This window comes from Polistes dominula, unplaced genomic scaffold (genome assembly GCF_049000335.1).
Source record: "Polistes dominula isolate Pdom_NZ unplaced genomic scaffold, Pdom_raw_medaka contig_24, whole genome shotgun sequence".
NCBI lineage: Eukaryota > Metazoa > Arthropoda > Insecta > Hymenoptera > Vespidae > Polistes > Polistes dominula.
The window spans coordinates 5,241,607-5,255,994 of record NW_028301150.1 but is presented as its reverse complement, the minus strand read 5'-3'; the positions used below and the strand labels follow the sequence as shown (position 1 = coordinate 5,255,994).

The 14,388-nt window shown below is 35.1% G+C and overlaps 4 protein-coding genes across 4 annotated transcripts in view; 1 reads left to right on the top strand and 3 right to left on the bottom strand.

The window, feature by feature from the left end:
• Ance-3 (angiotensin-converting enzyme Ance-3) overlaps window positions 1-14,388 on the top strand; it is a 37,305-nt gene that overhangs the window by 12,712 nt on the left and 10,205 nt on the right. The gene's annotated exons all lie outside the window — the stretch shown is intronic.
• LOC107065389 (uncharacterized) lies at window positions 115-1,565 on the bottom strand. Its single transcript, XM_089177591.1, has one exon. It carries the CDS (start codon window positions 1,429-1,431, stop codon window positions 115-117), a length of 1,317 nt encoding a protein of 438 aa, XP_089033717.1. The 5' UTR covers window positions 1,432-1,565.
• On the bottom strand, window positions 3,300-5,454 carry LOC107065388 (uncharacterized). The gene is made up of 3 exons (XM_015319041.2): window positions 4,801-5,454; window positions 4,403-4,670; window positions 3,300-4,306 (listed from the first exon to the last, which is right to left on the bottom strand). Exons 1-3 carry the CDS (start codon window positions 4,810-4,812, stop codon window positions 3,339-3,341), a joined length of 1,248 nt encoding a protein of 415 aa, XP_015174527.1. The 5' UTR covers window positions 4,813-5,454; the 3' UTR covers window positions 3,300-3,338.
• On the bottom strand, window positions 6,259-14,385 carry LOC107065548 (uncharacterized). Its single transcript, XM_015319367.2, has 2 exons — window positions 10,516-14,385; window positions 6,259-10,123 (listed from the first exon to the last, which is right to left on the bottom strand). The coding sequence occupies exons 1-2, from the start codon at window positions 10,525-10,527 to the stop codon at window positions 8,936-8,938; spliced, it is 1,200 nt and encodes a 399-aa protein (XP_015174853.1). The 5' UTR covers window positions 10,528-14,385; the 3' UTR covers window positions 6,259-8,935.

The following is a 14,388-nucleotide window of genomic DNA, read 5'->3' as shown; positions in this document are numbered from 1 at the left end:
CCTAAAAGCATGTAGAAGAATAAAAAAAATAATTATATACCTTAAAGCTAAGAAATAATAAATTATTTAATAAATTTATCGGACTACTTAATTATCAAATTAAAATCACAATTTTTACGAGGACATATTGGAATTTTTAGAATCATTGATTGTCCTTTGGCTCATCGTAGAATCGTTTTTCCTTTCGAAAGATTCTGCAGAATGGTGACCAGATTTTTGCCAATCGAGTTTAACAGGCACCGGTACTTGAACCCAATAAGGGAAGGGTTTTCGGATTGGTACAGGTACACGTGCTTCGTTGTAAACTTTATAAGGTTTGTCCACAGGAACTTTGATTGGTATTGGATAAGGTTTAGGTACTTCTACGGGTACATGCTTCTCCATCGTATAGGGTTTGGGTTGTGGTACTTTGACTGGGACTGGTACAGGTCTTTCCACTGGTACAGGATAGGGTGCATCTACTGGGACTTTGATTTTAACAGGATAATGTTTAGGTACTTCAACGGGGTAAGGTCTCTCGACTTCTATGGGATAAGGTTTTGGTACTGAAACAGGGTAGGGTCGATTTACAATGACTTTAACTGGCACGGCAACCTTTTTTTCGACCTCGTAAGGTGTCGGTACTTTTACAGGTACCTTTACTTCATACGGCACGGTCTTGTCGATGGTGTACGGCTGAGGCACCGATACCTTTACCTCCACCGGTATTTTCCTCTCAACTGTATACGGTTGTGGTACCCGTACCTCGACCTTGTACGGCACGGGCCTGTCGACCTTCACCTCGTAAGGCACTTTCTTCTCGACTGTATATGGCTCCGGTACCTCTACGGGAGTATTCACGAACACTTTCACGGGGTAGGGTACCTTTTTCTCAACGGTGTAAGGCTGAAGTACAGGAACCTTCACTTCATAGGGCACGTGTTTGTAAACCGTAAATGGAATTTTCTTTTCTACCGTCACTGGTACCGGAATCTTCTTCTCTACAGTGATTGTCTTAACATTTCCATGTTGATGATGATCGCTTATCCAATCGCTTCTTAAGCTTCTTCTCCAAGGTTCACGTCTTCCGATCCATCTATTTCTGGAAAACCTACTCCAGTCATCAGTGTCACCCTCTGAATCGGATTCCGTGTCCTCGTCATCTCTCAAATCAGAATATCGAGTACCGTATTCGTTATTAGCCCTCTCTCGACTTCCACCTTTCCTAATACTCGAATAGGATTCCCGAATTATTTTTGATTCAGTAGTCATGTTCCCACTTTCTAAAGCTTTCTCTACTGCCCTTTCCGCTGCCCTTTCAGCAGCTTTCTCTACCGCTAGTTCAGCTGCCCTCTCGAGGTCTTCTTTACGACTGGCCGAGGATGTTAATGCAATTCCAAGGCACAGAAAGCCGATCAAAATTTGTTCCTGTATTTTAAAATGGTATTTCATTAATGTTCAACAAAATTATAAAATTTGTAAAATAAATTCATATGAAAATTGATGTACCAGATGATCCATGATGAAATGTATCTAATCGATACTAGAGATCAATGTAAACTGAAACCAAACGGTTTGCTATCCGACTATTATTTATACACCACGAACTACTTTCCCCGGTTGAACTAGCTGGACCTTTATAGTCCGTACAGGCTCGTGTTCATGACAATTATCTACGCTTAAATGGTCATCATTGTTTTTTCGTAAGATTCTAATATTCTTAGCGACGAAGGATAACGGGTCTTCGAAAGTAATCAAAATTCTCGTCTATCTATTTCCTCGTGCCAATAACTAAAAACTTGAACACTATAAGGAATTAAGGTACGTGAGATAAATTGCTCTATAATAAATGTTAGACCATTAATTTCACAGTAAGATAAACTCGAACAAATTCTTATTACGCGTATAATGCGTAAAGAAGAGATAAATTTGTATACGCTGTTGAAGAATATTTTTCTTTTCTTTTCTTTTAAACTCGTAGATTTTACGACGTTTTTCAAATAGAAATAATAATCCTGAGTTAACGACGAAAGCGTACGAAATACTATTACTTTCTATAATTTGTCGTAAAAACGATCGTACATTATAGAAAAGAATATTTCATTTTATTAAAATACGAATATTATTTAATATTTTTTAAAACAAAGATTCTCCAAATTTTGTTAATTTTTTTTTCACGTCTGATTTTTAACTTTTAATCAAAATATATTTTTGTATATGAATTCATTACGCATATGAATTCATTTAAATTATAAAATTGGTACTTTCGCCTTTTGTATAATATTCATTAAGACATTCTGTGCAGATTCTCATGTATCAAGTGCAGTGAAATCGAAACCGGTGTAAAAGTTTTACACATTGTGCTTTTACAAACTCATATTATAGCTTTCTCGCTCGACTAATCCGGTAATATCTCTTAATCGTCTCGATCTGTCGCGTGACTTCTTGAAAATCTTCTTTTTTACTTTATATAGAAAAGGATTGGCAAATATACGTGTTAGAATGTTGTTGTTTTTTTTCATTTGTTTTCTTTTTTTTCTGATGTATATAGAATTAACTAACACCAACAATAAGTGTAATATATTTTGTAGCAAACTTCTATAAAACGTTGTTTATACCACTTCCTAGTTCGACTACTTTCTTTTCGTTTAAATCTGATATATCTCTTGTTGAAGCCAACGAGGTGTATCATAATTAATAGGATAAACGTACTCTTTATTTTTAATGCTTTTTATTGTAAAAAATGATATTCTAAGTAATCGTAAGTTCTCGAAAATAATAGAAGAAGAAATTTCTCGTAATTATACCGTAAAATACGAAATTAGGGTTACCATAATTCAATTTAATCAATGAATTATCTTCCGAAGGTAACTAGCTTTTTTTTTATTTATTAAAAAATATATTGAAAATTAAAAAATTATATAACAAATAATAAATATATATTATTCTTTATATTATATTATTAAAAAAGAGATTAAAAGAATATTTGGTAAACATTTTTTATTAAAATAATACAGACAAACTAGCACAGGTATCTCTTTTTCCAACAATCGGTGCTGATTATTGTCTGAGAAAACATTCAAGTTTCATGAGATCTCATAAGATGGCGCCATTTGAGTCTTTCTATTACCTAACCATTAAAGAGAAGTCACAGAACTAATATAATAATTATAAATTTATAATAAATTTACAATTAATTAAAATATTTCCGTTTTATTGTTTTCTTATATTTTCTAAATAATAGCTTTCTAAAATTATTAAAGACTAAAACAATTTTTTATTTACAATAAAAAAGTAATTACAACGCCATCTTTAAATGAAAAACAAAAAGGATATCAGATGTCTTTTTGAAACTAATTTTATGAATATTCTTCTTCATTAGAATTATAATATTCAGACTTGGTTATTTGTTGTTCGTTGTCATCGTCATGAACTGGTACAGGTACAGCAACCTTAACGGGATAAGGGACAAGTTTCTGAACAGGATAAGGCAAGTGTTTAGTCACATGAACAGGGATCGGTCGATCGACTGGTACCTTGACTGGCACAGCTATTGGCTTCTCTACCGGATAAGGTACCTCTTTCTCTACCGGATAGGGTGCAGGTACGGGTACCTTGACCTTTACCGGCACTGGTTTATCGACCGGTACTGGAATCGGTCTATGCACTTCGACCCTTACCGGAACGGGTACTGGTTTCTCGACCGGATAAGGAACTGGCTTACTAACATGAACCGGATACGGTTTTGATACTGGTACCGGTATTGGCTTTTCAACTTCAATTTTGACAGGATAACGTACGATTTTTTCAACTGGATAGGGTTGTGGAACATGTATCGGTACCTTTACCGGGACCGGTATTTTCCTTTCTATTGGAAAGGGATCCGGAACTGGGACTTTAACTTCGTAGTGAACCTTCCTTTCTACGGGATAGGGCTCTGGTATATAAACTTTAACAGGAACTGGTCGATCAACCGGTACTTTCACCGGATACGGTACTTCCTTTATCACGGGCACTGGTTTAGGAATTTTCACAGGTACCTTTACGTAAACCTTTACAGGATAAGGAACCTTTTTCTCAACCGCGTATGGTTGTGATACTGGTATTTTGACCGGATATGGTATATTTTTTACCACGGGATATCGTATAATTTTCTCCACGGGATACGGTACAGCGACTTTTTTAATAATTGTGATCGTCTTGTGAACATTTTCGTGTAAGTCCTGTTCCAGAAAGTGATTCTCGTGTGAGCTTTCTTCGGGAACGTGTGACTCAAACGAGTATCCACTTTCTTCGGGTTCTTCTTGATGATCCTCGTATTGTTCGGCTAAAAAAAAATCAATAATTTTTATTTATCGATATAGTACAATTATAATTCTAAACTATGAAAAGAAAAAAAGACGTAGAAGAAAAATTTACTTACACGGAACGGCAACAGGATCCTCGTAAGCATAATTTTGTTCCGTAGATTCATCGTTATTGTATTTCGACGATTTATCTTCCTCCTCTTCTAAATAATTTCGTCTATTTTTGCTAACGAATCTCTGTGGTCTTATGTAAAATATTCTTCGTTCGTATGTTTCAATAGGTAAATCCTCGTAAACATAAATCCTCTTTTGATAATTTGATTCATCAGTCTGAGTACTTGTAACAACAGCTACGAAAAATGCCAAGGCCATAGCTGCGTGACACTGTCGAAGAACCAAATTTAATAAACAGATTTCATTTAATTTCTGTCAACTTCATAAACACCGAAATTACACTAATCGTAATTAATAATAAACATTTTGATCACTTATAAATCTGCGAGAAACAACGCACCATACAACCCATCGTGACAATTTCTTCAAGTTTTTCTTCGATCCTAGGAGGTCTTATTTGTACTCTTGAATCTTTTCTTTCTTCTTTCTAGATTTGTAGCGATAGCTTTCTTAAGCCACGAGAAACAATAATGTAGATCATTTTCTACGATCTTCTTAGTTTATATACTCAAATGGGTTGAACCGTTGCCACTGATCCAGAGGCTGAACATACACCTTCTTCTTGCTCTTGGTCATCTTTCGAGAGGGGAGTTAAACAACTTTCGCGTTTTCAAGCCGTTGTACTCTTGATGGAGGTTGTCAAAAGTGAAACTTAGTCTTGAAGATAACAAGCATGGTAGTTCTGAAGAAAAGTAAACGGATCGTGTGATACATGAGAAATACAAACACAGTACACATATCCTGTTTTTATCGACTACTCTGGTTTTGGTAAATTCTCATTTTCACTAACCACTATTTTCTCGAATCTAACTCGTTTAATCTCCATTTTCATTGAATCAAGTTCAAAGAACTTGTTTCTCCGTAAATCATATAGATGTAATAAGCAATAAAGAAAAGTATTATTCTTAATACCAATTTAAACCTTATGCCAAGTATTATAAAGCTAAAAGTTTTTTTACTTTGTTCTTCTTTACTTGTATCTGTACAGTATATTCTTTTTCGTTGTATTTTCTTTGTATATAAATCAGTAAAATAATACGAGACGAGTTAAAAATAATTATGCATATAAAAATTTATAATAAGAAAAAGTAAGAAACTGAATGAATATATGCAGATGTAGATATTTGTGTTTGAAACTTTGAAACTGATATATCTCTTTCTAAAACCGTAGGTAATATTTTTCTAAAATAAGTGATAGAATATAAAAAGAAAAAAAAAGGTCATTTACATTTCTGAGATCTATTTCACACAGTTTCTCGTACGGACAGATTGAAGATCGTATCAGCATCGTACCGCACGTTTCAAATTTCCTTTACATTAGATACGCTGCTCGAATTTTCCTTTCGTGCCGAGCATTTAACGCTCTATGGCGATGGTGTTATAGACGTAATTAACTGCACGATACATACACACGATTCGCGATCATTCAAAGCAATTCGATGCCTTCGAAACGATAGCAGAACACGCCATGGTAAGAGCACGAAATATTATTGACAATTATATAGACTTAAAGTAAGGGAGCTTGTTTTCTCGCCATAAGATTTCATTTTATGAATGGTCATACAAGTATGCTTAGCCTTGTTTGTATAAATGCCATTTAACTTATCTGTACTTCCTTCAAATAGATGATACGTTTTAATTTTATCGTAATACATTTTGATAAAAAAACAATTAATATTTGAACACGATATTAATGTACAATGCAATTGAGCCAATTAATAATATCTTCTCCACAATATACTTTTTTTCTAAGCTAGTATTTGTAATAATAATCAATAATTATTATTATTTATTTAAATCGCGTGTTTCTTTCGTCAATTAATTAAAAAAATTAGAAAAAGAAAGTTTGATCAAATTAGAATATTATTTTCGCATTTAAAAAAGAAGTTTCCTTAAAAAAAAAAAAGAAGAAAAAAAAGAAATCGTACATTTATATTTCTCACGAAGAAACTCGGTTCTTCGACCTCGATAAATAGACATGACTTTTCTAACGCGTAATTTTCTTCTTTTTTTAGCGTTTAATATTATCTTTTACAATATGAGCCAGGATATCAAGATACGCATCGTATTTATCTTGCAGTCGATTCTTGAAACTCATTTGCCGGATATTTTGCAACAAACATAAGTTAAAAGATCAAGGAGTATCTTCTTTTTGTTTTTATTGTTATACAGCGCGACGAACATAACTCATGACACAATTAAAACAAATTTTGATTACTTACATTTCTATCATTATTTTAATGCAATTTAAACAATGTCTTCTTTGTTAAGATTTCGTTTTCAATATAAAATTTAGAAATATTTTATTTACATTAGCTTAAAAAGAAAAAAAAATGATGTATATTAACAAGCCCTGAGTATAATCGTTCGTCAATAAGTCAGAATTACTACTTTATCGACGTTAGTCGTATAAAATAATTCTTTTCATCACCGTAACGGAACAATCGATAAAATAGAAAGAAAAATAGATATTTAAAATATATTGAAATATATAATAAAAAAATATTAAAAATGTCTTATTCTGATACATTACATTTTAATATATTTTCAATATATATCGTTAAATTGTAAATCAAAAATATCTTACTTTTATGTGAAAAAAAATAAATTAGCTTAGCGCGTAATTGGAAAGTAAAAGTGCATAAAAGATCGGTGAAAGAGAAACGAGATAAAAAAAGAAAAGAAAAAGGAAAAAAAGGTAAAATCGTGTAACGTAAGTGAGTAAAAGGGTAAGAGGAAGGAATTAGCTTCTAACGGAAGGATCGTTCGTTTCATGACGAAGGGAAGACTCTTACTTTCAGTTTCGGTGTCGCGTGCGCTAATAGTTATATTGCATAAGTCCTTTTTTCTAAGTATACAAGTCGCTCATGAATCGAGTGGCAAAGACAAGCAAATCGTCTCGATTCCTCTTGTACAAGGAAAGTGGAGCGAGGACTGATCCTTCAATCTTCCTACATTCTATTGAACGCTCAAGATCAGAATAATAATAACGTTTATTTTCTTGTATTTAATCTTACATTCATTTGATTTACATATATATCTCAAGACTTTTTATAATATTGTATATATTTAATAATATTTTAATCAATATTACAAGACCATGAAATGTTCCTTGTTTCTTAAAAACCAATATTCGTTAATGGACGTTTGCAGGAAAGAGTAATATTACATTAGAAGTTAAATGTGATGATTACGCTTTCATCATTTCCACCATTATACTTATATCCATTTTTGGTAGGAAAAAGAAAGAGATTTTATTATGCCAGCTCGTAAATTATATAACTCTTTCCCACGTATCATCTCTATTATTATACCGAGCTAAAAGTGGGTCAGAAAGACGCACCGTCTGCAGTCGATAGTCTTGTACATTTCTCCGAGGCTGAATAAGGGAGGAGAAGAAAATTATGAGATGCATGAAAGTGATGGTCTTAGAAAGAAAAGTAAAGAGGTGAGAGGGTAATCGTTTATCGATTTTAAGGGAAACAACTTGGCATAGGTCGTAGAGTGGGTCACCTATGTGTTATTCAATTTCGTGACACCGATAGGACCACTTCACTCTCTTTCTGTCTCTCTCAACATATATTTATATTATATATGTATATACCTTAGGAACATATTGATGTGTTAGTCTACTCGAAAGACGAAAGTTTTCATTGGAAAGCTGCACGTACCGTGAAAGAAGGCAACGTCATCGTGTGGCTCGCTTCCTTTTCTCTGTACACGCTTGTTCAAGTGACTCTCCTTCATCGTGTGGCAACGTAACAATTTCAAGCATTGATTTTACGTAATGTTACGTTCCAGAGAAATAAGAATAGAAAATTTTATTCTTTTCATCCATATTATTATTTACATAAGTTTTTGTAAGATTTCAATAGTCGTTTAACTATTAGAAATGGACCATTTCATTAGAAATGAAACTAAAGGAGAAAGATAGATGGAGAAAGAAACGTATTATAGTTAGGAAATAAACGAGGAAAATAAACGAATAGTTTTCTATCACATTAATATTATTTTATACAAAAAAAATATTACATACTTTACTATTTCGGTATAAAAGTAAGGTAAGGAATAGAACGCGTTTCACTAAAAAAGCTCGGGGCACCTTAGCTAATTTTTGTTGTTGTTATCTTCTCCCTCTGTGGCTTGGTGATTTGGCCCACGTCGCTGTATCGCGAGCTCCGAAATGTTCTTTTATTCTTTATTATTGCGACCGATTTCGAAGATACGATCGAAATCCGGTACAAGCTCGTACCGGATCTCTCTCTTATCGAGATATCGGATCCAGGTACAAGTGCATATCGATCGAAGCTTAGCACAACGACGAATGACGACGATGACGACGGCAACGACATAACTATAATACGTAATATACTAAGAGGAATGCTGAATACCAGGCTGATTCCTCATCGTTGTCGTCGTCGATCGTCCTCGGCCTAGAAGCCGTTAACAATGAGGGAGCTGCGTGTGTTGATCGATTAATGATGACCATAGTGATATCCGTCGCTGCTTCCGCCGTCGTAACCACCATAACCACCTTCGTAACCACCATGATGGACTGGTACGGCTACCGGTACCTTTACCGGAACCGCCACTGGTTTTTCAACTGGGTATGGTACTGGTTTTTCGACAGTCACGGGGTACGGTCTGTCAACTGGCACCTTGACCGCATATGGTACAGGCTTCTCCACTGGATACGGTACTGGCTTCTCCACTGGATAAGGTTGAGGTACATGTACTTTTACTGGATAGGGTACGTGTTTCTCTACGGGCACTGGGTATGGCCTGTCAACATGTACTTTTACGGGATAGGGCACTGGTTTCTCGACTGGGTAAGGTACAGGCTTTTCAACATGAACTGCGTAAGGTTTGGGAACTGGGATATGGACTGGACGGTCAACTGGTACTTTTACTGGGTATGGTACGAGTTTCTCGACTGGGTACGGTTGTGGTACATGGACGGGAACCTTGACTGGATAGGGAACGTGTTTTTCAACAGGATAGGGTTGTGGTACTGGAACCTTTACCGGAACGTGCACCTGTTTCTCAACTGGGTAGGGTTGTGGGACATAGACCTTGACGGGGTAGGGTCTATCTACGGGAACATGTACTGGATATGGAACCTTCTTTTCGACGGGGTAAGGTTGCGGCACGTGAACCGGAACCTTGACGAGAACCTTCACTGGATAAGGCACGTGTTTTTCTACGGGATAAGGTTGTGGTACTGGAACCTTTACTGGAACCGGTACTTGCTTCTCTACCGGATAAGGGATGTGCTTCTCCACTGGATATGGCACAGCTACGTTCTTGACTACGGTAACGGTCTTAACGTGCTCGTGTCCGTACCCGCCGCCGTATCCGCCCTCGTAACCTCCGCCATACCCTCCGCCGTAACCTCCACCGTATCCACCGCTATATCCGCCGCTATATCCGCCGCTATATCCGCCGCTGTATCCATGTCCTAATTCCACACCCCCGTGTCCTGCGGACCCAATATCGTATCCTCCATCATAGCCATAGCCGTATCCAAGACCCAAGATGCCACGCTTCTCTTGCTTCTTTGATGTTGCTTGCTTTTTTGTTGTTGCTTCAGCCGCTTCTACAGCTTCTACGGCTTCCACGGCCAAAGCGACCGAGGATACGAAAGCGATTACCGCTAGGTATATCTGTAAAATATGGACAATTTCGATTACCCTTGTATCTTTTTGATCGATCTTTGATCTATCGATTCTTTCGAAAATATCGAGATTTACGATTATCGTCTGTAGAACAACTAATGCATTAGGAACCAAATGACGTGTAACAATTAACCGATTAATAATTAACTATAAATTTCAACATTATTTCGCGATCAATTTCAATCCACCAGGTCCCGAAGCTTCACTTTTCGCGTAATACATTTCCAAAATATTACTCAATAAACTTTCCGCGAATGTTATTTTCACTGACGCGTTATTATATTCAATCCTATGTGTTTCCACGCTTATCGAAGGACTGAGGGCAGGAAGAGAAAGAGAAGGTGAACGGGGGGTTGGATTCTCGAATAATTTCGACGTACCAGGATTCTCATTTTGACTCTCGCGATGTTCCGGGTGCGTCCAGGAGTGAACTGGATGCTGATTGCCGTTGGTTCGGGGCCTTATATACACGGCACACTTTCGCCTTCGCAATACGGACCCCGGGTCCAAGAGCACGCCATATACCCCCCACGTTACACCTCTTTGTTCGCTTGGAACGACGACGGTCCCACCGTTCGGCCAACCACCACTCCCCTTTGGGACAGACTCGAGGAGCGAGGAAACAAGCGAGCGAGGAAGTGAGAGCGAAAGAGATAGGGATTGGTCCCCCCATACACACACACACCCGACTCTCTCTTTCTTTTTTGAATTTTGTTCTCTTCGTCATTGCCTTCGTCGTCGTTATTGTCGTCGTAGTCGTCGTTACCTTCGTTGAAGTAGTTGTCGATCGTGATCATTGGTAACTGTCATATTATATATTTTTTGTTGTCTTTCTATACATTTCGATGTATATTAAAAAGAAGAAAAATAAAAATGATGGATAAAAGAGATGGAAAAAAGAAGAAGAAGGGAGAGCATTATTTCGTTACGATCGCCATTACACCCGTTTTCTCGTCCAACTAGAAACGTTCATCTTGCGCATACGTGTATCTCTCGCCTCTCTCTTTCTATCTCTTGATCTCGATTTAAAAGAATTCTCTTCCCTCTTATGTTAGTATAAATCCTAGAAGTAGTTGTAGTCATCGTGCGCAAATAGAATCGATGGATCTCGTTACTTGAATATGTTAAGTATTGAGCAATAACGCCAAGTTTCAGTTAAAAGACACTTTATAAAAACATAATATATACGTTTAACGTATATGATAATAATAATAATAATCAAAATATTACATACATTTTTGAATAAATATCTTTTAAATATAACCGATTCGATAATGATACACGTTAGATTCGAAAAAAGGATTTATGAGAAAAAGCGAAAGTCCGTGCTCTGGTTGTTGACTTGACCGTTTTTCCTCGCTTCCGCCCCTTCTATCATTCTTTTTCTTCCTTCCTTTACGGCTACGGAAGTATTCGGTTATTCTTACTAACTATCATATCTTTCAAACAGACAAGATCATTTCGTATTATGAGATAAACTTAAATGGAAAAAATTTGCTAACACAATATCGTTATAAGATTGTTTAATACCAATAATTAATGATTTTAATATGATAAACCTCTTATTTTCTTGTATTTTTCTTAAATAAATATTAAAACTCGATTATTATTCTTTTTAAATTAACATAAAATCGAAGAATAATTATTTGTATTTAAAGAAAAAAAACAGTAATATTCAAAGAAAATATCGATTATCGATTATATTAATCGAGTGCAACGTTCGATAGAAATCGGCTCCCACGTTATCTCAAGCATCCTATCCCTTTCGCTGTTACGATTCCGTTTTCGTTTCTTCCTTCGTTTAAAACCAAGACCGCAAAGTCATACATAGACATATTTATCCTATGTATCTATTATATACTCTGTCGGAGAAACAGAAGCACGAATCATTTTTACTATCACTACTACTGTACTTTAACTATAGTTAGAATACGTTACGTATCCCGAGACAAACTCACCTACGATTTATCTCTGTGAGATCGCACCACTGCTGCAAACCATTACTTCCTTTTGCGGGAGAGACGAGGTAAACCTCTCTCTCTTTCTTTCTCTCTCGTATAAGACATATATATACTTTTATTTTTCAACTTATACGAGAAAGGAAAAAAGAATTATGTGAATAAATCGTTTATCGTTAAAAAAAAAAATCGAAACATTTTTTTATTATCTTCGTCAAAATTTACCGATACACACTGTGATCCCGTTACATACGGGAATACACTATACAATCATGTATGGTACGATTACTCCGTTTATAATTACGTGTACGTACAAAAATACCCATTAAACGATCCAAACCTTTCGCCATGGAAAGTTTAACACGATTAATGAAAAAAGAAAGAAAAAAATATAACAAAATATTCGAACGATCCTCTTAATTCTTATTATCCCGTTTAAACGTTTCATTTCAATACATTATACTTTATCTTTCATAAGTTCTTCCTTTATCTATATTCAATTTTTCAGCGCCACCTTGTTATTAAAAGAAAGAAGAAAGAAAAAAACAAACAAAACTTCCGCATTTAGAAAATCTTACAATTGGCAAAAATTCTTGATTTTTACGTAACAGACTTTCGCAATGTTTACAAGGCGTAAAAAGCCGCGTTGCGTTAAATATACATATGAAACACGTGGAAAAAAACAAATCAATAGAACTTGAGCATAATTTTTATCGCCCCTTCTTTTATTTTTTTTTATTTTCGAAGTTTTATAACCGTCGAACACGCAGGTCGTTTGAAATCGTCAAAATTATTCGAGCGTGCACAATAAAAAAAAAAAAAAGAAAAAGAAAATAATAATAATAATGCAAAAAGAAAGAACAATCACTGAGACTATCCAACAATTTTTCTAGTCCATTTCCGATCATGAACCGAGCAAGGATCATCGATGTAAATGGATGAATCATGGTTATGCTATTCACGGCTAAGGTCTTGAACTCATTGATGCGTATAAATCTGATCTAATAACACAGCCGCCCCATTGCTTAGACAAATTAGATAACTATATTTTATTTCCCTCGAGGGAATCAAGATCAAATCGGATTTTTCATCTTTACGATTTACCTCGAGTAATACATTCATCTACATTCTCTTATTGTTAGATGAAACATAAGCACGTTCGCCAAAGGTCAACAGATCAAATTTCGAACGATCCTTGGATTCCATTAAACGACATATTATCTTCGAATCCCTCTCAGTTTTTTCTTCTTACTTTATTTTCTTTTTTTTTTTTTAATATCACACTTTCGTGCATAATTCAAAATATAATCGTCATCTGTGTGTGTTGGTTTAAATGTTTGCGAAAGATCATAAATATTATATATCATTTTATCCCAAATAGTGAGAATGGTCGCATGCATAATATAAAAGTAAAATGAAAAAGAAAAGAAACTTTGTATAAATTAAATGTATATATAAAGAAACACAAGAACTGGACGTTAATTAAATTATGTATGAATCGCGTAACAGACTGTCTTGACGAATTATCTCGTTTTCTCTATATCCTAGTTCCTCGAAGACACCGAGAAAAATTTGGATACACTCGAGAGTAAAAAAGTAAAAACAAATTAATAATATATGTCCCACAAGTTATTCTAGCAATAAATTGATTACTTTAATTTAAGTAAAATCATATCGTTGGTGTTTTTTTTTTTTTTTTTTTTTTTTTTAATTGTGGAAAGTGGAGAGAAAACAACGTTCGCGATTTCGATCCACCGCCATTACGTAAAGGTCGCTGCCGATGAGGAATTTGAGGTGAAACGCTGATGTCTTCGCGTGCTCGTATCCAGATTGACCTGGTCTCAAACACACACACACACATACACACATACAAACGAAAGCACACGTTTATACAAGCACATACAAAAAGCTCTCTTTCTCTCCTTGTTATCCTAGAGTCGATCTATTAAACGAAGATAAGTATCGACGATGGCATCGAATTACACGTCGAATAGAACGAGAATATAACCACCACTTTGATGACCCTGACCTTGGTAATCATTCTTCAAGGTTCACCGAAATTTGTCTACTTGGATCATCGAATCTTAGAATTCGTGATTTCTCACTCTTTGAGACACATATTTTTTATTTCCAATAAAAATTTCATTATCACGATAATTTTTCATTAGTTTATATGTTAAATGTGTAAAACACGATGATGAATTATATATTTATATACTAATCATATATAATAATAATATCATATTATTTGTTGAAAATAATACATGTTTTTGAAATATTTGTAAATATTTATAA

Bases quoted from the DNA above. Each gene is read 5' to 3' on its own strand.
- LOC107065388 (XM_015319041.2), bottom strand. The intron at 4,307-4,402 runs GTAAGTAAATTT...ATTTTTTTTTAG, and splicing joins GGATCCTGTTGCCGTTCCGT to CCGAACAATACGAGGATCAT.
- LOC107065389 (XM_089177591.1), bottom strand. From the start codon at position 1,431: ATGAAATACCATTTTAAAATACAGGAACAAATTTTGATCGGCTTTCTG.